The sequence below is a fragment of the Puma concolor genome, chromosome B1 (genome assembly GCF_028749965.1).
Source record: "Puma concolor isolate L17-30 chromosome B1, mPumCon1.1.hap2, whole genome shotgun sequence".
Taxonomy (NCBI): domain Eukaryota; kingdom Metazoa; phylum Chordata; class Mammalia; order Carnivora; family Felidae; genus Puma; species Puma concolor.
In genome coordinates, this window is record NC_141670.1 from 60,825,931 (window position 1) to 60,853,534 (window position 27,604).

General features: G+C 35.8%; 1 protein-coding gene across 1 annotated transcript in view; it reads right to left on the minus strand.

Moving 5' to 3' along the window:
* ANXA10 (annexin A10) overlaps window positions 1–27,604 on the minus strand; it is a 100,081-nt gene that overhangs the window by 5,144 nt on the left and 67,333 nt on the right. The window contains exons 4-10 of the mRNA XM_025922230.2: window positions 24,723–24,836; window positions 22,648–22,738; window positions 20,697–20,776; window positions 4,926–4,979; window positions 4,737–4,830; window positions 3,991–4,086; window positions 1,368–1,426 (exon numbers count right to left, since the gene is read on the minus strand). Of these exons, the coding sequence (XP_025778015.1) occupies window positions 1,368–1,426; window positions 3,991–4,086; window positions 4,737–4,830; window positions 4,926–4,979; window positions 20,697–20,776; window positions 22,648–22,738; window positions 24,723–24,836 (588 nt within the window). The remainder of the gene's footprint in view (window positions 1–1,367; window positions 1,427–3,990; window positions 4,087–4,736; window positions 4,831–4,925; window positions 4,980–20,696; window positions 20,777–22,647; window positions 22,739–24,722; window positions 24,837–27,604) is intronic.

The following is a 27,604-nucleotide window of genomic DNA, read 5'->3' on the forward strand; positions in this document are numbered from 1 at the left end:
ATGGAGTAATGGGGACATCCAGTGGCCAGTGAGCATAATTTTTTTGAGCATAATAAAATTTTTAAAGTCTGAATGTTTTGGGAATAGACCTGCCAAGCAAATTTTCATAATTTGATGTGATTCAATTAAGTGATTTTACCCAAGTTTCCATATTTCAGTTGTATATCATTCATTAGAGTGTAATGGAGAAAAATCTCTGTAGATGTTCTTTGATTAACAGTAATATAAACAGCTTTGGCCAATATTTTACATTCGAGGTTATCATATATCAACAACTCAATTATTCGAATATACAATCTTCTTCTTTACCTCCAAACCAGTTGTGAGTACACATATCTTTATTTTTGCATTGAAAGACACACAGAAGGAATAGGATTTTTATTCATTATTAGAATAAGTAGCCCTCTTCTTGGGCAAATTTGGAATCAGAGTAATTGTGCTTCTTTTCCCATGGTCATTCACAAGTGAAACTTCATTCTGGTTTTGGGGAAGGACACTATTGAAATTGTTCAATAGCATTGCCTGATACATTATTTAATTTTTTAAAAATCAAATCAACTTTTTCTGCTTGGAAATAGAATAAAATAGGGGAAGGCCGTGAACATTAATCTTCCTTCTGTGTTCTGAGGATACATAGGTTCTTGTACGTAAATAAAAAATACTCTTTACACAAGATATATAATAGAAATATTCTTGAATATTATATTATCCCAACATGCTAGCTACTTTTAATGAACTTGTCTGTAAAAATTACTTTGGTGATAAAACACTATTAAAATTGTTGTATTACTGACTTAAAAAAATAATTTTCACTGAATTTTTGAAGCCATGATATATATGCAATGATTCGTATCAGAACTTTTTTTTTCAAAATATGGGCCACACACGTTATGAATAAAGTGTGCATTGTTTCATGCATTTAAGTTTTTGTTTCTTTAAAAACAAATGCACCAAAAGATGTGTGATTGACTATCACACTAAACTATGAAAACTATTCTCATTTAATTATAAAATAGATTTAGAGTTTATTATTGTCTAGCCATCTCTTTTTAAGTGTTTTTTAAGATAGCACTTTATGTTTAAAAATAATTACTAACATTATTTTGTGTTTCTTAAAACACTGAATTCTATTTTTGAACCTGTATGCAAATATATTCATTTCAAACAAGAAATGCTCAAGTGAAAAAATGTATTATACACCAGAATGAGACCCACCAAAGAAATAATGCTCTGCTTTCTATACAAATTGAGTTACCTGAGAAGTATGACTCCTTGGGGCCTATCTCCCCCATGTGCTTTAGTTAGTGATTTGAGAAGGTAAACATGATTTCTGGAGAAATTTTAAAAAATATGTGGGTCATACTTACATGGATTGCATTATATAGCCTATAAGCAAAGTAGGCTGGTTTGTCTCGAACACATAGAACTAGAAAAAATCAGAGAGAAAAAAAGAAAGTTTGAGAGTGACAGTATGTATTTTCTTCAGAATTTGGGAAACAATGAGAATACTTCTTTTTTTTTTTCTGTTAAAATCCTGGAAGAGTGATACTTTTTGAGTTCTCTGTGGGATCCCTCATTGTACATTGCACATGTACAATGTGCATGTGTAAAAATTTCCACATTTAGAATACTGGTAAAACCATAACACATAGAAAAATATAAAGCAACAATATTATAATGATTCATTCAGATTTTCATTTAGTCTATCTCTACCTCTTGGAGATCTGTAGTTCCTTTGCATAGCCTAGAGAAGAAAAATGTGTGCTCTTATTTGAAGATTAAATAGATCACTATTACAGATTTTTATTATTGTATAATTCAATGTGCAGTTGGCTCATTTTCCCAAACACTATTTTTTTAATGTTTATTTATTTGTTTTGAGAGAGAGAGAGAGAGAGAGAGAGGAGAGAGTGAGCAGGGGAGGGGCAGGGAGAGAGGGAGAGAGAGAATTCCAAGCAGGCTCTGCATTGTTAGCACAGAGCCTGATGTAGGGTTCAATCTTACGACCTTGAGATCATGATCTGCACTGAAATCAAGAGTGGGATGCTGAACCAACTGAGCTACCCAGGTGCCCCTTCCCAAACACTATTTTTAATCCTTGGTAGACCTGTGAGTAGGCCTGAAGTCTCTTAAAGAAAAACTGGATTGGCCATAAGGGACCTATACCAGTGTTAGGAGTCATCTAATCAAAGCATTATGGCATTAGAACCACCAAGAGCCTAGTGAACAATTGTCCTTGATAGAAGTCAGTTGATGATCATTGACAGTCAATAATGTCTATTTGAATAAGTGAATAAATTAATGAATAAGTAACGTCTGTGAGGCTTTAACTTTTAGGCAAAATAAGATAATCACAACAGTGTTTTCTCTATAATTCAAATGCTAATTTTAGGTTGTGAGACCATGTCTTCATCTTTTATCTTTATAACTGTGAACCTCTTAGCACTCCCGAGTCACTGCTAGAATGTGGGCACTTTAAAGACAGGGGCTTTTGTTGTGGCTTTTGTTATTTCACTGTTCCATTTGCAGTGCCTAAATCAATGGCCAGAATGGTAGATAACTCAATAAATGTTTATTGAATAAATGAATGAATCAGTTACATTGTTTTCTGGTATTTCTCATGTCCAGTATTTCTTCTCACTCACTGCTGTGTTTGTGGTGTGGTCTACAGTGGAAAAAGAGCTATCCTGAAACTCAGATGACCTGAAGTCCTAGTCATAACTTTGTTGCTCATTAGTTGGCAGACTTTGAGACCATACTAATGTCCTTGGGCCTTGTTTGTTACATGAATTGTAATAAGATACACGGTAATTAAATTATGTTGAGACTTAGCCAAAATAAAAGCACCCTATCCCCAGAAACACATACAAATATTCACATATTGTATACTATTTCACGGATTTCATAGAACCCACCAAATCTTTTCATGGAACCCTAGCTTCAAACTCCTTTCCAAGCTAAGCTATACACATTCTGTTACCTATCATCTTCAATGCCCATGAATATCTGTGCCGTTCTAGGAATGGAAAATCAGACTGTCCATTTATTCAACAAATACAAGTGATTACTTGATGTGTTCTTTATGAGGATATCTTACAAACACCCTCCATTTGTAGGTCCTGCAATGTGTGCTGTCAAGTCACAACACAGCACAAAGTACAACATGGGTAATTTAATAGTAGTTGTTAGGAACAGCTACTACTGTTTACCTCTCTGTGGGAAGATATCTTTTCTTTGGAAAGAGCTGGAGGTATGTCTCTCTCACAATAGCCTGCAGAAGTCACTACTAAGTAACAACTTGGTAAATCTTTTTTTTTTTTTTTTAATTTTTTTTTCAACGTTTATTTATTTTTGGGACAGAGAGAGACAGAGCATGAACGGGGGAGGGGCAGAGAGAGAGAGGGAGACACAGAATCGGAAACAGGCTCCAGGCTCTGAGCCATCAGCCCAGAGCCCGACGCGGGGCCGAACTCCCGGACCGCGAGATCGTGACCTGGCTGAAGTCCGACGCTCAACCGACTGCGCCACCCAGGCGCCCCAAATCTTTTTTTTTATGGTAGAACTTACCCCTAAAGGCAAAATATTAGAGACAGTGACAAAAATTTATTTTCCTCTTGGAAAAAAGAAAGCCATATTGCTAGGATTTATCTGCTCCTTAAAAAGGGAATGAAGTCAGTAATGAATTGAAAGGTGTGAGATCCCAATTACCTGAGAGAATATCTGAGAATTCGGTGTTTCCTAGTATGAAAGTTGAACCAGTTACTAGGGAAGGGTATTAGTTCATTAAGTTATCAACTTGCCATGTTAGTGCATTGCGTCAATAGCTAATGTACCTTTCGTGTATAGAATTAACATCCTTACTAAATAATTAAATTCAGGGGAAAGTGACTCAATGAAGAGCATATTCATGCATCTTTAATTCAATCAGAGCTAATTAGCATTTATTCTGGGATAAAAGGTCTGCTGTACACCAAATAAATTATTACTTACCAATTGCAACTAGCAACTCTTGGAAGTATCCATCATAACATTCATTAATGGCATCTACTAGGTCTTGCCCAGAAATATTTTGGAATTCCTGGAAAACTTCAACAAATTGATAAAATTCAAAGGAGAGTTTATACATATTATAAATTTACAACATAAATATTGATTAGATTGCTGTAAATAGTGAAAGTAAATAAAATATAAAGGTGCAGGTTGAGTTGGAGTAGGCTGTCTTTTACAAATTTTCAGAGTGTTTTATACAAGTAGAAAACAAATTAATAAATAAAAGGAACAGAAAGGTATAGAAGTCAAATAAAGTGCCAGCTAATATTAATGCACCTTTAAGACCCATATGGCAGCTTTGCATAGATCATGACATTAATAATAATCATCTTGACTTGTAATGGACTAAACTATGTTCACTATAGTCTCTTCAGGACAACACATAAAATGCCTAATAGGAAATAGCTAATGTATTTGAGTAAATTCTCCATCAAAAACAGAGATTATTTTAAAAGATTCAGTACTTAAAGATTATATAATTCAGTTATTAGAAAAAATAAAATTATAAGAGAACTTAATTCCTTAGTAATGTCATTAGATGAGACAAATCTGTATAAACATAATTCAAAATAAGCACTTTTGTCATAGCTATATGAAACATTTCCCTTTTCTTTCTGCCAGTTAACAACTTGCTTTTTATTACACAGTCAGTTAAGTAGCTGAAAAGGAACTTGATTAACAATTACCCAGCCATAGTTGTTGATAACTTTTGTTGCACAGGATCATTTGCAGCATGGTTTTGTGTTCCCCTGTCTTCTGTTGACAGGCTTCCCACAGGACCTGAAACATCATACAGCTAGGAAATAGCACCACAACCACCTCAGACATTTTAACAAAGGTTTTCCATAGTCATTTTGAGATCTGGTTCTAGTTACCATTGCATCCTGAGCAGCCATTGCAGGATCTGTGTATCCTTCTTCTCTGGTTCCCTGCAAAATAAGCACAGGTTTTCCTTTGTAAATTTTCTTAATTAACGGTCCATATAGGATTATTAGGACAAAGATCTTTGATAATTCCTGAGAAAATTCTATCATTATTTGGAGTCTACATTTGTTGAACGCTATATGAAATATAGGTCTTTTTTTAAAAAAATGTGCCATTTGTAAATGTTTATTTATTTATTTTGAGGAGGGGGAGAGAGAGAGGGAGAGAAAATCCCAAGCAGGCTCCACACTGTCAGCACAGAGACCTACACAGGGCTCCATCTCATGAACCATGAGACCATGACCTGAGCTGAAATCAAGAGTTGGATGCTTAACTGACTGAGCCACTCAGGCACCCCTAAAAATGTAGGTTTCATTTTGTCTTTGCACTGGTGGTAATCTTTAAAAGATGTTAAAATGCTTTTCACTCTTCCAGCTCTCTGTGCAGAGTCTTCTTCCCATCAAACTGGGCATCCAAGGTCTGGCAGTGGGCAGTACAGGTGGATTTAACATTATTAGAGTGAAAGAATGAGTCAATATTCAGTCTCTGACCTGTAAAATAGGATATATATGACAATAAAATAGTCATTAAATCCAAATTTTGTGTAGTAAGAATGTTTTGCAAATTTGTTTCATGCCCAGCACTACCACCCCTTTATGACCAAGGTGATTGAAGAGATATCCATCACAAACAGTCAGGAAGGATGGCTAGCCAGTGCAGCAGCCTCTGGTCCCCAAGAATTATGATGGAAAGAAGGGAGAAAGAATTAGGAGAGATATGTTATGAGACAGTTCATTTAACCTTTCCCTTGGTTTGAGATCTGGAGGGAAGGCTTTCTTTTTCTTTTTCTTTTTTTTTTTTTAATTAAATTTTTTTTTCAACTATGCTGAGAGAACAGTGAAAATAGGGTGGCTTTTGCTCCTATCTTCTGTTTGAACTTTGGAAATGGCCCCATTGTAATGAACTCAGGGATATAACAAGATGGGGCAGAGGAAAATCAAAATACTACTCTCTTGAATTAATATCAATCCCTAAATAGGATTAATGGACTACTTATCTGCTCCTGATGGAGAAAATTTCTCATCTGGATCAAATTTCTTATCTGTTCTTGATGGAGGAACTTGTATGCTAGTTGAGAACGGGGCTGTGGAGGCTGACAGATACAGTTGTTTTATAACCATGGCAGAGACAGATTGTTCTAGTAGCCAAGAGCTATAAGGTGGACTATACTGGTGGATTGTGTGGGACCTAGAATTTAGGGGGATTATTCAGCTCCAGTGAGAACAAAGATGAGGCTAAACCATCATAGAAGGTTACTTGGCTCTGATCAAACTGAGACAGAAAAAGGATCATAAATTGACCAGCTGCATGGTTTGGCAGCTAATGTTGAGAAATGCTCGTATCCTGGACATCTACATCTCATAGGCTACATGTCCAAAGTTGCCCGGAACCACCATTCCATAGCCAAGATGAGCAAGGATGGAGGAAGTATCTTCATGATCTGAGGACACTATCACTCTCATAAAGATATCTCATAAAACACACACACATGCTTCTCCACCAAATGCTCTCTTGGTGAGAAGGAGAAGGGATGGCCAGAAATCTGACAGTTGAGTATTTAACTTAATAACTGTGTAAATAATATTGAACATGGACTCACATTAACTGTTTAAAGTATTGTATGGATTAAATTTGCTATGGTAATATAATTAAATATTAGGTTTCCTTGCTAACCAAAAGCTGGAGGTATATGAGAAAGATCAATTTATTCGTAAATAAATACACTATACACTTTAGTGAGTCATTGTGTAACCCTGGAAAATTTAATATGTTTTATCACAACTTAGAAGTTGTATCAACTAGAATTATCCAGCTAAGGAAAAATTGATACAAACTTATCATACACATTTCTTCTGCCTCATTTCATTTGCCTAAAATATTAGGTGACTAAGACTGCATATGTGTAACTCTTACTTAAAAAAATCTGTGTATTATTATTTTTAGAGAAAGAGAGAACGCAAGCAGGGGACAGGGGTAGAGGGAGAGAGAGAGAGAATTTTGGGATCCATTCTGGGGCTTGATCCCATGACCCTGGGATCATGACCTGAGCCCGAGTCACCCAAGCACCCCAAAAATCTGTGTATTTTTGTAAGCAAGTGTGTACATATGGGCAAGGAATATAAGACAACGCTTGAGTGTGAACATAATTTTATTAAGTGGTAGAATTATGGGAGTTATTTTGCCTTCATATTGCAGAAGTTTTCAGGTGCAGGGATCTTGGGGTTGTATAGTTTTGTCTCTTATCTTAAAGATAAAAAATAAATAGGCTTACAGATACTAAATGAATTCCTCAAGGTCTTATTATTAAGAAAAATATGATTATTTGATTTCAATGCCATTTCTGGCCTGAGATTTGGTTACTATACTCTTCCCTTAGCCGAAAGAACTCATTATTTTTAGATAATATCCTCTGGCCAGTCTCTTATGGCTTTAATTTACCCAAGCAATAAATGACTGAAAGCAATAAATGTACTATATCTTCTATGAACATATGTTGTATCTTTAGCAATATAAACTTATCATGGCAATTCATAGTCCTCATCTTATATGACCTATCAGTAGGATTTGATGCACTTGCTCTCTCTCCTTGCTATGCCTTCATCACTGGACTTGCAGGATCCTGCCCTCTCTTTTTCCTTCTGTTCTATTTCATTGGTTACTCCTTCTCAATCTTACATATTAATCCCCTTTTACTTTTCAGTCTCTTAATACTGGAAAGTTGTAGTACACAGTTTTTGGTCTTTGTCTGTGTCTATAATCCTTCCCTTGTTAATCTTAACCATTCATGTGGTTTGTATGCTATCTGCTTTGTAGTGATACCCAATTTTACATCTCTAGCTCAGATCTATCACCCAAATGTCAGATGCATATATTCTAAATGCCAAGTGAACATCTTCACTTGGTTTTCTAATACACATATTAGACTCAACATGTTCAAATCTATCTTCTGGTCTCCCTCTAACTCAAAGACCTCTTACATCCACAACCTTCCACATCTCATTTTATAAAACTCCATCATTCCTCTTGCTAAGACTAAAAAACTGAGCAATATTTTATTCCTTCTTTTTTTTTTAAAGTTTATTTATTTTTGAGAGAGAGAAAGAGAGAGAGAGAAAACACAAGTGGGGGAGGCAGAGAGAGAGGGAGACACAGAGTCTGAATCAGGCTCCAGGCTCTGAGCTGTCATGCTGAGCCTGACATGGGGCTCAAACCCACAAACTCTGAGATCATGACCTGTGCTAAAGTTGGATGCTTAACCAACTGAGCCACCTAGGCACCCTTTATTCTTTCTGTTTTACTTTTAAATCCTCTACCCAATTCCTGAGGAAGTAATATGGACACTACCTTCAAAACACATGCAGAATCTGGGCACTTTTCATCACTGCCAGTGTTCTCCTATGAGTCCAAGTTAACATTATATCTTGACTTTGTTGATCATACAGTATCCTTACAGGCTTGTTTCTATCCTGTCTCCCTACTTTTTTTTTCTCAACACAGCATCTAGTGTGAATATTTTAAAGCATAAGATCATAATATTCCTTTTCTCAAAACCCAGAAATGATTTACCTTTCCCCATTTCATTCAGAGCAAAAGCCAAAGTCCTTAGAGTGGCTACAGGTTTGACCTAATTTCATCACCTGTTACTTGTCTGACATTACCTGCCACTACTATAGTACATTCCTTTGCTTGCTCAGATAGCACCAGCTGGCTCCTTGCTATTCTTTACAACCATCAGCCATTCCCTTGCCTTAGAACTTTTCTCTTTTTCCCTTTGCCTGTATTGCCCTATTATAGCCATTCATTTGCTAACTCATTCTTTTCAAATGTTTGCTCATATCTCATCTTCTTGAGGACATTTACCCTGACCAACCTATATAATATTGCAGCCTACCTACTATGCCCAGCCCAACAGTTTCTATCCCCATTATCCTACTCTGTCATATCTTTCATCACTTTCTAACATTCTATATAATGTACCTGTTCATTATGTTTACTAGATTTCTCTTTAATTGTTCCTATTCCCCCACTACAATGTAAGCATCTTAAGGACTGATGTGGTCTTTGTCTCTATTGTTCATTGACAATTCCCAATTGTTTAGAACCATGCTTGGCACATTGTAGGTACTTGACAAATACTAACTGAATCAATACTAAATGAGTGGAGGAAAGATAAAGAAGTGGCGTTTAGATAGCAGAATTCAAAGATCAGTTATATTACTACAGCTTTGTAATATAACTTGAAGTCTGGAATTGTGATATCTCCACTTTTATTTTTCTTTTTCAAGATTGCTTTGACTATTCGGGGTCTTTCGTGGTTGCATACAAATTTTAGGATTATTTATTCTAGCTTTGTGGAAAAGCTGTTGGTATTTTAACAGGTATTGAATTAAATCTGTAGACTGCTTTGGGTTGTATAGACATTTTAACAACATTTGTTCTTCCAACCCATAAGCATGCAACGTCTTTCCATTTGTTTGTGTCACCTTCAATTTCATCAATGTATTATACTTTTCAGAGTATAGGTCTTTCACCTCTTTGGTTAAATTTATTCCTAAGTGGTTTATTATTTTTGGTGTAGTTGTCAATAAGATTATTTTCTTAATTTCTCTTTCTGATGCTTCATTGTTAGTTGTATGGAAATGCAACAGATTTCTGTAGATCAGTGGAACAGAATAGAAAGCCCAGAAATAAACCCACAATTATATTATAATATATCTAAAATATATTATTATAAATATATATTCCTGAGACAATGGAAAGAAAAACAAAACTAAAATATCGGGACTACATAAAAATAAAAAGCTTCTGCACAGCAAAGGAAATAACCACCACAACTAAAAGATCACCTACTGAATGGGAGAAGATATTTGCAAATGATATATCCAATAAATGGTTAGTATCCAAAATATGTAAAGAACTTAACACCAAAAAACACAAATAACCAAATTAAAAACTGGGCAGAAGACCTGCACAGACATTTCTCCAAAGAACAAATCCTGTTAGCCAATACACAAATGAAAAGATGCTCACCATCACTGATCATCAGGGAAATACAAATCAAAACCACAATGAGATATCACCTCACACCAGTCAGAATGATTAAATTGAACAACACAAGAAACAACCAGTGTTGGTCAGGATGTGGAGAAAAAGGAAACCTTGTGCACTGTTTTTGGGAGTGCAAACGGGTGCAGCAACTGTGGAAGACATAGTGGTTCCTCAAAAATTTAAAAATAGAGCTATCCTATGATCCAGTAATCACATTACTGACAATTTACCCAAAGAATATGAAGACACTAATTCAAAGGGATATATGCACTCCTATGTTTACTGCAGCATTATCTACAATAGCCAAGATACAGAAGCAGCCCAAGCGTCCATCAATAGGTGAATGGATCCTGAAGGTGTGGTATATATATAATAGAATATTATCTAGGCATAAAAAAGAATGATATCTTACCATTTACAACAACATGGATGGATCTAGGGAGTATTATGCTAAGGGAAATAAGCCAGTCAGAGAAAAACAAATACCATTATGATTTCACTCATATGTGGAATTTAAGAGACAAAACAAATGAACAAAAAAAATAAAGAGACAAACCAAAAAACAGTTACCAGAAGGTATGTTGGGGTAATGCGTGAATTAGGTGAAGGGATTACGAGGATACATATCTTGATGAGCACTGAGTCAACATATGAAATTGTTGAATCACCATATCGTACAGCTGAAGCTAGCATAACACTGTGTGTTAACTACACTGGAATTAAAATAAAGAATAAAAAAAGATCAGTTAGAAGATGTAGGAAGACTTTCCAGATCACTGAAGTTTTCTTAATGATTTCCAATCAAACTATATAGCTAAGTAAACACCTACGCTTACAAAGTTTGTGGTAAATATTTAAGAATTTTCTGCAGTTCTGGATATATGAAATATTTTTTGAAACATAGGATTTTTGACATTAAACTTAAAATGGTGCTTGTCTCTTTACTTCTTTGTGCCGTTAATTACCCAAAGCACTTTAAACAGACTGGTAGATTAAAAAAATGTGAATAAAGTAAGTTTGTGATTTAGTTTTTTCCACCAAGGCAGAGTCAAGCTAATTTCATCATGTAAAAAGCCTAAGACAGCAGCATGGTGTGTGTAATTGATGGAAATGTCAAAGAAATGGCATCAATGAGTATAGAATTTGGGTTAGGGGCAAAGTAAAACTGTGAAAAAAAGAAATTAAGGGACTTAAAATCTAGCTGAAAATATTTGGACAAGGTAATTTGAATACAGATGATCACTGAAAACTCATGGCAATGCATCCCCTGTGGTCGGTCTCACTGTACCAGTTTGAGAAACCATTGTAAGGAAAATCCGGACAGCCAAGCATCCAATTGGGTAGTTTCCATTCTTTCTGTGAAAGCATTTATCATCTCCAGTGTGATTTGCACATGCTGATTAATTAATCTCCAAGTGATTATTTTTTTTTAATTATTTGACAGATAATTAGATCTTCTGTAAATCTAGTTTAATAAAAGCATGCACGAAGTGTTGAAAGTCCATTTAATGATTGGCATTCGTTTCAACAAGATGTTCTGGCTGAGTTGTTTCCTTATTAGAAACATCCCTTTTGGAAAATACTTTAAAGATTAAGTAAAAAATCTCTCCCAGAAAATATGACAATAATTTTCAACACTTCCATTTCATGAATACCTTAAGGCTCCTATGCTCCAATTCCCTCAATCTCTATTAATTCACAAAAAGAGGTGTGCTTAATTTTCATGATGTTAAAAAGATGAAAGCCATGGACAGTCTTTAGTTTGATTCTGAAAATAAAAATGTAGAGGGAAGTAGTGGATGTAATTTCAACAATTGAAGAATTTTAAAGTACTTGTACTGGGAGGGAATTAAAAGAAGAATGGGTTCACATTCCTTAAATTACAAAGTAAATCTCTCTAATCTGAATCTTAAGAAGGTTAAATAATAAATATAAGGACATAGAACTGATTTATGATAGAGCCAAGTGGAAAAGAAATATAGAGTGTTACACAGAGTATATCTATCTATCTATCTATCTATCTATCTATCTATCTATCTATCATCTATCTATCGCCTATCATCTACCTATCATCTCTCTGTCATTTATATATACACCGAGAAAGGGAGATTGAGAAAGAGAAAGAGAAAGACAGAGACAGACCGACAGACACACACACACACACACACACACACACACACACACACACATAGAGGCTTTCCTCTATTAGGGGCAATGGCTATGCCAATATGAATTTCTGCCTGGAAACTGTTGTTTTAATTTATATTTTGCAGCCTCACTAGTTGAAAGTTTAAACTGTTTTTTTTCTTTTTTTTTAGCATTTATTTATTTTTGAGAGACAGAGAGAGACAGAGTATGAGCAGGGGAGGGCAGAGAGAGAGGGACACACACACAGAGTGAGAGAGAGAGAATAATGGTCCTGACTACAGGGTGAAAGATATTTGTTTACACTGAAACAGCCGTCAGTTATCTGGTCAAAACTCACCAGCTCTAAATTGCACAATTCTTTAGGAAGAAATTCCATTTCTTTTTTGTAAAATGTCCGGACAAATTCTCTCTGAAGTGGTGTACATACCAGATAATGGTCAGAAGTGATAAACTTTTTCAGTTCCCTAATTCACTTTTTATCTTTTCCCAACCTTCTACATTTACTGATCCAAATGCTAAATCAGAAGCTCCCAACTGAACAGCCACTGATGTAGAAGTCAGCAGTCAATGGAAAATCTTCAAAATATTTAAAAATCTAAAAGAAATTATATATTTTATTAAACAATGTGAATTGCCATGAGACTTCTGGCCTTCAAAAAGGCTATTATTAAAGAAGATTGTACTAAGATATATCTTTATGTTTATTACTTCCATTTTCTATTGTAATGTAATGTAAGTAATTTTTATGAAATCCATATTATTTTATACCTATAAAGTGTGTTTTACATTTTAAGAGAAATGTACTGTGAAACCTTATAAGTATATAATCTTTAAGTAAACTATTTAATTTTCCTTGGCTTGTAGAATTTAAGTCTCTATTCACCCTCATTTTTTGATATTGTCTGTTGGAAGGAAAACTACTACACAGAAAAGCTATTTCGAAGTTAAACACACACACATAATTTCATGTTTGAACTCTGGAAAATGAAATTAAGAAGTAATACTTTATACTATAAAGTCATAATCCAAATTAGGTAAAATCCCATAGTGACATAAATCAGTGTGTTGTTTTAAAATATGTGTGTCTATGTAGATAATATTATTATACATACAAGTACACATACATATATACTTTATCAATAATAAAGCATTATTGTTTAATTTCAGGAAAAAGGAAGTGTGATTATGAATAAGATTGATTGCCCTATTACAATGAGAAAACACTGTTTACTGACTTTTTCCTCCATGACTTAATTTCTGTCATGCTAAATTTTCAGAATGGTGTGTTTTATTTTTTCCTGGAATATAAGAATCTTTGCTTTAAAAAAAATATACACTGCAATCTTGATTATGAGATGTCGGTACTTTTAAGTGGCTTACAGTTCAACCACTGAAGAGGTACAGAAATTTTAAGAGGTCATTTGCATATCGGTCATTGACATTTTGTCAAATAGAAGTAGAACTGGAGTGGAGTCAGATGGGGTTGGAGTTAGGAGAAATTAGATTTAAACAAGGCGGGGATCGTGTACTTAGTCCTATTTCCATATTGGCCTTCTCATTCAGTATATGTGTAATGGTAATCTCTCTGAGCCTCAGTTTGCTCATCCCTGCAAGGAGGGGTTATAGCCATTGGGTTCCTTGGAAAGCTGACTCTGAGATGGAGATCAGCACATCTTGCTTGTTATGGAGTGTGCTTGGGAGCAACACTCATGGAAGGGAGAAGAAAGAAGCAGGATTCGGCAGCAGAAGCTCAACTGTGATATAGCTCTAATGGAATGCAAAGTTATCCTAATAAAATACATTTGTTTCTTACTAGAGAATGTATATTTTTCTTTAACAAGGTTTTTAAAAAATTTTTTAATGTTTTTTATTTATTTTTGAGAGAGACAGAGAGAGGGAGATTGGCAGGTGAGGGGAAGGGAGAGAAAGAGAGAGGGAGACATAGAATCTGAAACAGGTTTCGGGCTCCAAGCTGTCAGTGCAGAGCCCAATGGGCTCAAACTCAGAGACTGTGAGATCATGACCTGACCTGCAGTTGGACACTTAACCTACTGAGCTACCTAGGCACCCAAAGAATGTATATTTTTCTTTAATAAATTGAAATGAATTTCTATTTGGATGTTAAGAAAATAAACGCTTGTTTGATATTAAGATGGAACTCATTGGTTTACAATGGAACTCTTGGCTTTCCTCTATTAGGGGCAATGGCTATGCCAATATGAATTTCTGCCTGGAAACTGTTGTTTTAATTTATATTTTGCAGCCTCATTAGTTGAAAGTTTAAAGTGTTTTTTTTTTTTTTTTTTTTTTTTTTTAGCATTTATTTATTTTTGAGAGACAGAGAGAGACAGAGTATGAGCAGGGGAGGGCAGAGAGAGAGGGACACACAGAATCCTAAGCAGGCTCCAGGCTCCGAGCTGTCAGCACAGAGCCTGACATGGGGCTTGAACCCACAGACCGTGAGATCATGACCTGAGCTGAAGTCAGATGCTTAACCGACTGAGCCACCCAGGTGCCCCTCATTAGTTGAAAATTTAAAAAAATAATGATCCTTTTAAACTGAGAGAATGTTTTGTTTTGTTCTGTTTTTGTTCTTTAGGTGTTTAGTTTTATTTAAATTCCAGTTAGTTAAGACACAGTGTAACATTAGCTTCAGGTGCAAAACACAACAATTTAATACCTCCTTTTGACCCCCGTGGTCATCACAAGTGCCCTCCTTAATCCCCATCACCTATCCAACCCATCCCTCCACCCACCTCCCCTCTGGTAACTGTCAGGCAAACCAAGTTACAGACTTAAAAAAATTTTTTTTAAGTTTGTTTGTTTATTTATTTATTTTTGAGAGAGAGACAAAGAGAGTGAAGGGGGAGGGGCAGAGAAAGAGAGGGAGAGAGAGAACCTCAAGCAGGCTCCACACCGTCAGCATGGAGCCCGAGGTGGGGCTCAAACTCACAAACCATGCGATCATGTCCTGAGGCAAATGAAGAGTCAGACGCTTAACTGACTGAGACACCCACGCGCCCCAAGTTACAGACTCTTAACTACAGAGAGAATGTTTTAATTAAAATTAGTCTTATGACATTTAAGAGTTAGGAAACATTCAATTGACATGCTGTCAACAGAGATCATTTTTTAAATTAATCATTATTATTAACACTTTTCCCCATAATGACTTCAACCTCTCTCACAGGTTAAAATAAGTTTATTTCTTGAACAGTTTACACAGAAGTATATAGCTGAACTATGAAAAGACAAACTGTCACTATCCATTGATGTTATAATCCTAGAGATCTGAACCTCAAACCAGGACTTGATTAACTGAGGTTGGTGATACGGGTAGTTTTATGACTGTGCAGCAAAACCAAGCAAATCCAAATCAAACCAAATGAAAACCAAATACAATGAAGCAAATTTGTGACTTTATCTTTAAAAATTGAAAATTTTAATTTAATTGAAAAGTCAGTGGATATGACTGGTACATACCACCTTTCTCATGTGAACAGTTTGAAGAAATCTAATCAGTCCAAAAGAGCCATCTCTCCTCATTTCTGGGCAGTTAATATCTGGCTTCCTCAGCAGTGTTTTCCTTTGGATTTTTTTTTTTAATTTTTTTTTCAACGTTTTTTATTTATTTTTGGGACAGAGAGAGACAGAGCATGAACAGGGGAGGGGCAGAGAGAGAGGGAGACACAGAATCGGAAACAGGCTCCAGGCTCCGAGTCATCAGCCCAGAGCCTGACGCGGGGCTTGAACTCACGGACCGCGAGATCGTGACCTGGCTGAAGTCGGATGCTTAACCAACTGCGCCACCCAGGCGCCCCTGGATTTTTTTATTCCTAATTCAAAACTGATAATAACTTGGACACACACACCCACATAAAAGGACAAAAAAGAATTAAAATCCATGTTGCCTGGCAATGACTGGATAGTTAGTGTTCCTATCTAGTACTTTTATTCATTCTTTAATCCAATCATATAAAATGTGTGTGAAGTACAATATGAAGGTTTTAAACACAGTAATCACATATTAGGGGAAACTACACCTCCTGTGTTTGATCGGATCTGTTAACCCACCCCAAATAAGGAAGACAGCAAAAGGACATAATAAGAAAGGAAGGAAAATGAAGCAATTTAAATTTGCACACTGCTATTGATATTTTAGAGGAAAAAGTTATTATTAATGGTCATTTCCTCACTTTAACTATTTTTGCATACAGACTAGTTCTAGACAGGGTAGAGATAATTCTTAATGCTTATCTTGGGTGGTGTAATACAATACTTTAATTTCAGAAACAGAGACAAAGCTGTCCATTTTTTAAAAAACAAAGCTTTGTAGAAGTAAAAAAAAAATAGGAATCTCTGTAAGGTAAATATTTGAATTTGTAATTTTTGGGGGGAAAAAAGTCAGCATATGACTATGGGCCTATTTTCCTGAAGAGCTGGGGAATACTCTGTCTTTTTTTCCTAACCTGAAGTTTCCTTGTTTCCTTTAATTTTTTAAAACTTAGCTGGGACATCAAGAATTCTAACTGCTTTCTCTGTTGGAAGACGGCCAGTAAGACAATCTGAATAATAAAAGAGAGGGATTGTTGATAGCTTTTTTTTTGCCTAAATACATGTCCCTTGCCTCCTGCTGGGTTTTCTCATGGTTTCTTGTCTCACTTCAGCGTATATTCAGGGTACATCTGATTGATTTGATCAGTACAAACTCAATGAGAATGGAATTAAGAAATTAAAGAGACGATAAGAAGGGGAAACTAGTTTTTATTCTTAATAAGTTAGATTCTCTTAATTTAAGTCACAAGCGAGGCTCTCAATATGTTTCTTTCCATTTGTTGTGGTAAATTAGCATGACACGTGCAACTTAATTTTTTCCTACTTACGTGGAGATGATAATAGATAAAGTCTTCCCAGTCATCTCTCATTCTGCCAGATATTTCCCTGTGGCTCTCTATTGCTTACAGGAACCTCATCAACCTGGCAATGCCAGCCAGCAATTTAATCAGTTTTTCCTATTTAGCAGGAATCCTTCGAGTGAGCCAGCATGCTCAAGCAAGATGTTTCTACTTACCCTGAACCACCTCCTTCCTCTTCCCCAGGTGTGCAAATGATGTTTCTTTTCTAGAATTCTCATAGACCTATTGTATATTAAGCCTCATTTTTTACTGCAGCAAGCATTGAACTTTATTCACTCAGACTTTTAAAAGAATTTGTTCTTGGTAGCATTTATTTCCAAAAAGTCTGACTTGCTTTTTATGTATCATATACTGAGCCTAGTTCTAAAACTGTAAACTGTAAACTCATGATTGGGAAACTACTGGGAAAGGCGGATATGCAAACACATCTCACATTATGTGGTAACACTGAATAAAAACACATAAGACAGGCTTAGAGGAGAGCAATTCCTGTGAAGTAGAAGAAGACTTTGAAGGGTATGTTCAATCAGAGGCCTGATGGGAAATGATTATTCCCACACTAGTTTTCACACCAGCATTTTTGAAATTTGCTTTGTTAGAAAACAATCAAACAATCAATCAATGAAATACAGGTAAAGGTTGGACAATATTTTTTCACACACACATGCTTTATGTATGCCAAAAACAAAAGAGAAGGAATAAAAGATTAAAATAGAGGTGGGTTTTTGTTTTTCTCATATGAATTAATTACACATGTTAAGATTAGTTATATAGAAAATCAAAAATACAGCTAATATGTTCAGATTAACATTGTATAATATGTATATAGTATATAGTGTGATGAACGTCATCATTCTATGAGTTAGATTAGAAGTACGGCCAAGAAACTTTCACACAGTGATCTTTCAAAAGATCACTTAAAATGGTGATATGTCAAAAAACATAAAGCTTGGATAGAAATGTAAAGACATTTACTTTTAAAGTACTTATAAGAAATAATGCAGAACATTTTTATTTGTTTTTTTTTGTTTATATATTGCTCTCCTTTTGAAAATTCTCTTTGTGCCCAATATAGTCATCCTCATAGACTTCCTGCTTATTGCCAAGTATATCTTCATCCTTCCATCTTCTGTTGCTCACTGGCCTGTCTTGGTTTCAGTTTTCAAGTCTCATTTTCACACTGATAGGTGATCACCAAACTTATTTCATCTTCTTTGAGGACAAAAAAACCGACTATAAGGGGAATTAGCTGATGGAGGTCTAGCCAATGAAATGTGAGCAAAAGTGATAGATATCACAGTGAGGTCCATAAAAGTTCCCATGAACAATCCTCCACCCTCTTTCTGCTTCTGTAGATTGTGGATTGGAATGATGAAATTAGAAGCAAGATGTTAAGATGGATTAGCCACTAGATGGAAAAAGAATGAGCCCCTGAATCACTTTTTGGAGGAGAGCTGTAAGCTGATCAAGAGAGCCCATTCTGGTCTTCATGTGAATTTGATAACTGTCATTTACTTTATGCTTTTGGCCATGTATTACAAGAAAGAGATGAGCTCAGCAAATAATTGCCTGGTTTGCAAGCTGAAATAAAAGAGGTAGAGAGAAAGTCCAGATATTTGGTGTCCCTAACAGTTATAAGGGGGAACCACTGATCCCAAGCAATGTAAGCTGGAACCTGAAAAAGATTTGAAAAGCAAACACCTGTTAAGACTCAGCCCTGCAGCGTGTATCTGACTAAATATGTTATCTGAGAGGACTTCCAAGGAACTGGCTTTTAGTCGTGAAAAACAAGAGGCATGGTCAGGGAGAGTGCAAGGATGCAAAGAAATAGGTCTAGGAAAGAAGTTCTGGTGTGGCTAAGTGGTATACAGTATTCACTGGAATCAATTACATTAGACTTCTTCCAAGTTTCTTAGAGATTTACATTTCCCAAAACATCATAAATCCAGATTAAAGAAAAGTGTGCTACTCAAGCTGCAAACAAACTGTTAGATGTCTACATTTGCCAAAATTGAGCTGTGAAAGAGATATAAGCCTCACGGAGGATATACTCCACAGCACCACTTCAGATAAACCTGAACAGGACAAAGGGCAAGGAAGAACATCTCAGAGTTTGGCAATAGTGGCCATAAAAATGTTGAGGCTAAAAAAAATTCCAGGAACTCATAGAAGCAATTGGAACCAGAGTGGCTCAGAGAAAAGGAAGAAAGGACATTCCATGGTCCATCCCATATTTTCATCTGATGATTCTGACTCCCCTCCTGAGTGTGTGGGGCCTTGGACTCCTGAAGGACCTCAGGCAGAATTCTTACCCTACTCTTCTCCCTCTTGGGTCTTTCTCCATCTTTCTACATATCATTCTTCCACCCTTATTCCCTAGAAGGGCTATCATTTATTCTTTTATCATTAAAGACAATGGAATTTTTTCTTAATTTTACATCCCCATGTAAAAAACCTGTCTACCTACAGTTCTTGGTGAAATTTTATGCTAGCTACCGACTACTCAGTTATGTTCTTGACATAAAAAGAGAAGTTTTGGGATTTTAGAAATGCTTGCTTCATTACATACATTACATACATACACACACACACACACACACACACACACACACACACTCATATGATGTAAAACCAAGCCAAAATACTGGTTCCTAAGACACTTTTTCCAGTTTGGACATCTAGGTCTTCTTTTGTTAGTAAAGAACTGAATATCGATTCTCTTTACATTCCTGAATGCCTTTGCTGAATTGGATAACAGATTATATAAGACAAAGGTTAATTATATCTAAAAATATTATTATTGTTACAATGCTAATGTGTGGGATGTTTTTAAGAAATATTAATTGGATAGAAATAATACCATTTAGTCAGTAGATAAAGATAAAATGTGTCAAATTTTAATTTGAAGCAGTATTCCTTTGTGTTCATGTATAATACCATGGAATTTTCTGAGGTAGAGCTGAGGATCAGATGCTGGCATGTGCGAGTCTATAGAAATCAATTCAAATTCTGGATTTCTACTTATTAGCTCTTTAGACAGAGAGCTAGAATCTAGTAGGTTTTGTTTTACATTTTTTATTTATAAAATGCTTACAAGAATATTTATATTACAGTATTTTGTAGTTATTAAGTGAGAAACATGCTACTACTAGGCTATACTAGGACCTCAGAAGTTAGTATGCACCCAACCTGTTTAGTAGCTTTAAAAAAATAGAAATAGAATTATAATTTCTCATTAGAATTATAATTGTAACTATAATATTTTAAATCTTTTAACTACCTTATAAGGTATAATTACTTATGTATATTTCTATAATCATAACATATGTAGTAGATTTTTTTGAGAATAGAAATGGTATATTATTCATATTTGTTTATTTCTATATCCAAATCAAGTTTCTATTATAGTGGTTGGAATTTAGCTGGCATTAAGTAAACATTATTATACAGAATTTACTGTTAAACTGGAGTTTTCTGTTCTATTTTTTGAAAAGGAAACATATATATTTTTTAATAATGCAAAATGGTGTGAATTTTTGAATTTCATACCTGGACCAGGTTCATGAGAGTATCCCTGAAGTGTCCTGAGGTCTCTGAGTAAATGTCCTCTTGAAGGTTGCTGTTGTATTCTGGGGAAAAAAAACTTTCATGTTAAAGGTATGATTTATTATAGAACCACATAACAATGTGCTTTGTATAAGTTAATGCTATTGCCCCAGTTGTGGGTGGAAAGCACAGGAAATACAATCGATCTGTTGACATCTCTTTGTCTTGAAGACAATTTTCTAAACAGTTCTCCAAAGAAATGTGGTAACTAACAGTAGCATAGGCACAGGTCTGTTTTCTTAAAAAAACGATTGTCTTTATTCCAAAATTGAAAAACACCATTGAAAGTCATTTCACATTCTCTAATTCTCAAAATTTGCTCTTATGCATTCTATTTCCATAAACTGCTACCCAGCCCAGCACTTTCCCCAGGTGCTCTGTCTCGTTTTAATATGTAAAAAAATGTTTATTTATTTATTTTTGAGAGATAGAGTACAAGTGGGGGAGGAGGAGGGGCAGGCAGAGAGAGTGGGATAGAGATAATCCCAAGGAGGCTCCATACTGTCAGCTCAGAGCCCCAACGCAGGGCTCCAACTCATGAATCTAGAGCTCACCTGGTGAGATCATGAACTGAGCTGAAATCAAGAATCAGATGCTTTGGTTAAGCTTCCGACTTTGGCTCAGGTCATGATCTCACAGCTTATGGGTTCAAGTCCCATGTTGGGCTCTGTTCCAACTGCTTGGGGCCTGGAGCCTGCTTCCGATTCTGTGTCTCCCTCCCTCTCTGCCCCTCCCCCATGCACGTTCTGTCTTTTTCTCTCTCTCTCTCAAAAATAAATAAACATTAAAAAATTAATTTTTTTAAATTTTTTAATTTATTTTTTTATTTTTTTTAAATATATGAAATTTATTGTCAAATTGGTTTCCATACAACACTCAGTGCTCATCCCAAAAGGTGCCCTCCTCAATACCCATCACCCACCCTCCCCTCCCTCCCACCCCCCATCAACCCTCAGTTTGTTCTCAGTTTTTAAGAGTCTCTTATGCTTTGGCTCTCTCCCACTCTAACCTCTTTTTTTTTTTTTTTCCTTCCCCTCCCCCATGGGTTTCTGTTAAGTTTCTCAGGATCCACATAAGAGTGAAAACATATGGTATCTGTCTTTCTCTGTATGGCTTATTTCACTTAGCATCACACTCTCCAGTTCCATCCACGTTGCTACAAAGGGCCATATTTCGTTCTTTCTCATTGCCATAAACATTAAAAAATTAAAAAGAATTGGACGCTTAACCAACTGAGCTACGCAAATGCCCCTCATTTTAGTATTTTAAGTGAAGGTTCTTCATCCCCACTGGGAAATACCCCTTGTTTTTGTTCAAATGCAACAGAGCTGACTGTCTAGAATATTTTCTTGATATTCAATGTGAGGCAATACATGAAGCAATGCAATTTAAAGCATTAGATCTTTTTAAAAAAATAATTAGCTTATCTGCTCTTAAAATGTGTAGAAATTTGATTTTGTGATAGATCACAGTGATGATGAGATTTATGCAAAGTGAACTAGTTACCCATATTTGTAGAATTTGCTAAGTGCTCATTGAACTTAGCCTTATTTCGTCTATATACCTGGTCTCTTCAAGGTAAGCGATAAAATGCTCCTGAACCACAGTGCTGGCATTTACCTGCATTAATGTAAACACTCACCTCATAGAAACTTGTAATTCTTTTCCTGGAAACTTTGCTTAACTTGATTGTTCAGAGAATTGTTTCATTTTTGGTAATATAATCATCAGTTTTACTCAGTGAGTTGATTGGTCTTGAGTAAGTGATATATCAAACTTAAGAGTGTCTTAGAAAAAACTTTAAAACACATAAACTGAAATATTTTGTGTGTTATTTGAAAAATATGAAGTTTACGTGTGTGTAAAATATATGCACATATGTATATTTCCTTACGCAAATAGTAGGCTTCTCGCATCTGGAAAATTTCTCCATTTGTTCTTGAAGCTAAAATATCAATGAGGCAATTCTCTTCAGTGCCTGCTCCCTGTCATACAGAGAAAGAGAGAAATATAAAGGCATTTGTATTGGGAATAATAGTGCATCTTATGTATAATAAAGATTTATAACATTCCTGATATTCTGAGAGATGGCAGAGAGGAAAGAAAGGATGTTTGGGATAAAGATAGGTCCTATTCAGTTCTGGCTCTGCTATTTACTAGCTGCTTGACCCTGAGGAGATATTATTATCTGAAATCCTATTCCTTCATTTAGAATAAAACAACATGGGACTTTCTAAATAATGTGGAAAAAGATGTTTGAACAAGGCTCATGGCACTGATATTTTTGCTGCTAGAATATCATTCTTTGGAGAGCTGAAATTAGAACCTGGGTCTCCTAGTTTCCTAAAGATGCTTCAGGGACCACTCCCTGCCTCTCCCTAAATGTGAAATTTTGTACTATTGGTCTAAACATTAGGCTGGGTGCTTTTTATGGTCTCTTACAGCTATATGGACAGATTTTTTCTCTGATTTTTCTCTGTTGTTATAAAAACAACACATATTCCAGAAAATGTTAGAAATCCTTACCATTCCATGTAATATTGATAAAATGTAACAGTTTATATAAACAGTAACATATGACTTCCTTCTTATAGTTGTGGTCACATCATTTTGCAAGAGGTAGGAATTGCCATATGCAACTTCAAAAAAGCGATTAGTTGAAATTCATATGAATTTTATACAATGTCTATTCTCATCTGCAAATATGATGGCCAAAATCCAAGTTCCCTTAATTTTTCCCCTTTCCTGTCTCCTGTCACACATTGTTTGCAGATTGCATAATCTGGTCATTGGCAGGAATCATATTGGAATGACTGCAATGGTTCTGCAGGTGTTTAATATCAGCAGTTGGAAGATGTTAAAAAGCCTTTTGTACCCAATCCCTAGCCAACACAGTCTCTATCAAATCTGTAGTCAATTTATTTCTTGGAAATGACTTTTCTGTAAAGAATTATTATAATTCTTCAGAAGTAAAAGTTTTATACTTTAAATTAAAAAAAAATAATATTTATTTATTTTTGGGAGACAGAGAGACGGAGTGGGGGAGAGGCAGAGAGAGGGAGACAGAATCTGAAGCAGGCACCAGGCTCTGAGCTGGTCAGCACAGGGCCCCGTGTGGGGCTTGAACCCACCAAGTGTGGGATCATGACCTGGGCCAAGTCAGAAGCTCAACTGACTGAGCCACCCAGGTGCCCCAAAACATTTTATACTTTTGAGCAATAGTTTTTGGAAAGGAGTAACTTGAGGTTACAAAAATAAACAAAGATATTATCTATATTTTGTCTCTGACTCAGTATCCCACTTTTACTTAGTGAGTCCAATTTTTACAAATAATTTGAAGAGGTTCACATGTTTTATAACATTTTTGCTTAATATATGAATGTGTACTAGGGAGTGATAAATATGGACAGCCCTGGAGGCTTATTTTGTTTTTTTTGGGGGTTTTTTTGGTTGTTCAACATAGAGCTGGGTCAGTGAATCTGAGTTTGTGCAGCAAAAGAATAGGCTGATCCAAGCTCCTGGGCTGTAGAATCCCTCTCTTCCTAACAGGGTCACTTCACCTGAGCACAGCATCGTCACTGTTTTATTTATTTATTTATTTATTTATTTATTTACTTACTTATTTTTTTAACGTATATTTATTTTTGAGAGACACAGACACAGTGCAAGCTGGGGAGGGACAGACACACAGGGAGAGAGGGAGACACAGAATCCGAAGCAGGTTCCAGGCTCTGAGCCGTCGGCACAGTGCCGGTTGCGGGACTCAAACTCGCGAACTGAGAGATCATGACCTGAGCCGAAGTCCAGCCACTTAACTAAGCCACCCAGGCGCCCCTCACTGTTTTGTTTTTGCTCAGATATTCTTTCCCTCATCCCTGATCACATACAGGAACATCACAGGGCAGTTCCCTCTCTACTTAAATATTGCCCTGCACTTGTTACAGGTATATTTTTGTATCCGAATAGTACCTTCATGGCATGCCAGAGTTCGTGAGCATCATAAGAAGGTGGCGGGTACATGAGGCCAACCATGACATCTTTGAAGTGATCTGAAAGTTTCTCCTTCAGGTCACCAATTAGGTCCTATGGATGGAAAAGTAAATACTTTCATTATATTAGGTACTAACTTTACAAGAGAAATGGGATAATTGCAGAAAGTCTTCTACTAAGATGTCCTTTCCTATGTCATTTCACGTAGTAAGAAACCTGGTTTTGCATTACAGGAGTGGATGGACTTGATGGGTTTGAAAGTGTCTTATGTAATCATATCTCTGCATGAGAGGTCATATACATGGACATTCTAGTCATGTAAATACAAAATGATCTTCTTTCCCTAATCCCAGCCCCAACTTCTGTGTTGATCTCATTATGAAAATAAGTAAAATTTGAAACCTAAAAACATTATAGTTGAGAGTTCTTAGTTTTCTTATATGGAATTAATGAAACATTGGTCCTTAAATAAAATATACATTTTATTTTATCATTGAAGCAGTATCTATTAGCAGGAGTTCATGGTTATACTATTGCCAAAAAGCTGTGTAAATGAATTGAGTAATCTAAGAACTTTCATCAAATAGCCACGGTAATACATTTGTTTAAAATATTGAAAGTTAAACACTTCAGGAGAAAAACAAGCATGCTGAATTTTAGTTCTTGGAATACAGATTATAGAAGTATAAAATTGATCATTTTAATTTTCACTTTTATTTTATTAGTGTAGACTGGCTGTTTAAAAATGTGAATGTTAAATGCATTTTTTGTAGGGTTACAAAGATATCTGAAAGATGTTTAAAACTTAACATTTCTTGTAAAATATATAGAGTATATTCAGTTGTACTTTAAAAATATGCAATATTTTAGTTTTGAGGTGATTCAATAATAGATTCAAGTAACAGCTGCCAATAAGACATAATATGCTTTATTAAACTAAAAACAAAATAGTCATAATTTTCATTTTATTTAGTATAATCTGACAACATCATTCCTAGATTGTGGATTTTCTTATTTAGAAAATAAAGCATTTATCCATAAGTAATGCAGAGAATCTATTGAATTTTTGCTAGGGTCAATGCAATTCATTTAATGAGCAATTAATAAATGCCCAGAGTTGTGTCAGGTGCTTGGAGTATATACAAGAAGCATAAGATCTCCCCTTTCATGAAACTTATATTCTATTTAATTCCCTCATTATGCACCAGTGACTATTTCTAATTTATTTACCAAATAGTTGTTAAGGTGATGTGAGCCAAGCTTTCTTCTAGGTATTGGGGCTACATCAAAGAATAGAATATATATAAACATATGAGCTTGTGAAACTTATATTCTTATGCACACAAGAGCTCAATAAATTTTTTTGAGTGAAAGATTGCAGTTATTCAATACTGTTTGATTTAATACCATTTCCCAGACATAGTGGTAGGTGCTGGAGAATTGCAACACAGTCTCTGTTTTCAAGGAGATTGATATTCCACAAACCCAGAGGTAACATAAGTAAAAATGTGAGCTAATACATTTTCTAAGGCTTTCAATATCATTTTTCACATTATAAGATCCTAAAGCAGTAGTACAAAACAATTAGATGAATTCAGGTAAGAGATCAGAATGGATTTATAGGATTACAGAACCAAGTTACGTTTAGACAAGGAAGGACATGCAGCACTGTGACAGGAGATGGAGAAGCCATTTGTAAGATTAACTTTATGTGTCACCTTGGTTGGCCCACAGTGCCCAGATTTTAGGTCGTACATTATTCTAGAGGTTTTGTGTGAACATATTTGGTAGATGAGTAAAGCAGTAGTCTCCAAAACATGGGTGGCCCTCATCCAGTTAGTTAAAGTCTTTAATAGAAAAAGGCTAACATCCCCCAAAGAAGAGAGAATTCTGCCTGCAGACTGCCTTTGAAATTGAACTGCCAACTCTTCCCTGAGTCCCCAGCTTGGTGGCCTACCGGGCAGATTTTGAGCTTGCCAGTCACCACAATCATGAAAGCTAATTCCTTAAAAAAAAAAAATCTCTCTTTAGATTGACAGAGATTACCTTGCTCTCCTTGAACAGTTTTCCATTACTGTTACAAGAAATGTTGAGCTCCATAACATTGCTATAAGGTCCTGCATGATTTGGACAGCGAGAGAGTGAGTGTGGGAGAGGGACTGAGGGACAGAGAGATATATTTTTTCTCTTTCTTTCTTTCTTTCTTTCTTTCTTTCATAGGTGGGAGGAGGAAGTGTGGATCCTGATGGAGGGGCGGGGCCAGGATGTGCTGGGATTTGCTGAGTGTCAGGGGTGGCTGGGAGAATGGCAGAGAGAGGCCTGCGGCGCTATGGCCATACCACTCTTCCCAGAGAGAGAGCCCCATCCCGGGAGCTCAGAGTTCTAAAAGAGCCAAGAGCCAATCGGAGATTCCTGAGAGGATAAACACCTGGTGCCCCAGGTGTGGCAGATGCTCTTCCCAGACTTGTCCGGTAGGGAGTCTTACTAATGCCACCTATCAAGCAGGTATGTGCATATATGCATATGCTGTTGGTTCTGTTTCTCTCGAGAACCCTGACTAATCCACATTCAGGAAGGTAAGTCAGTCAGTAAAAGAAAAATGCAGAGCCTGCGGGGGAAATCCTTGTACCTGTATATTGGTGTTTTCCTAGGGGGCGTGAATAAGTCAATCTGTAGAGACTGAAAGATCCACTTGAGGAGAAGATGGGTATTAAACTAGACTTTATAGCACAGAATTACGTGATAACTGGATCTTGGCTCCTGTGGGAACTCAGGAACCATGGAAGATTTTGGTGACAAAGGAACTCTAAACCTGTGTCCCATTAATGCAACAAATAATTATGGCTTCTTAAAATGAAGAT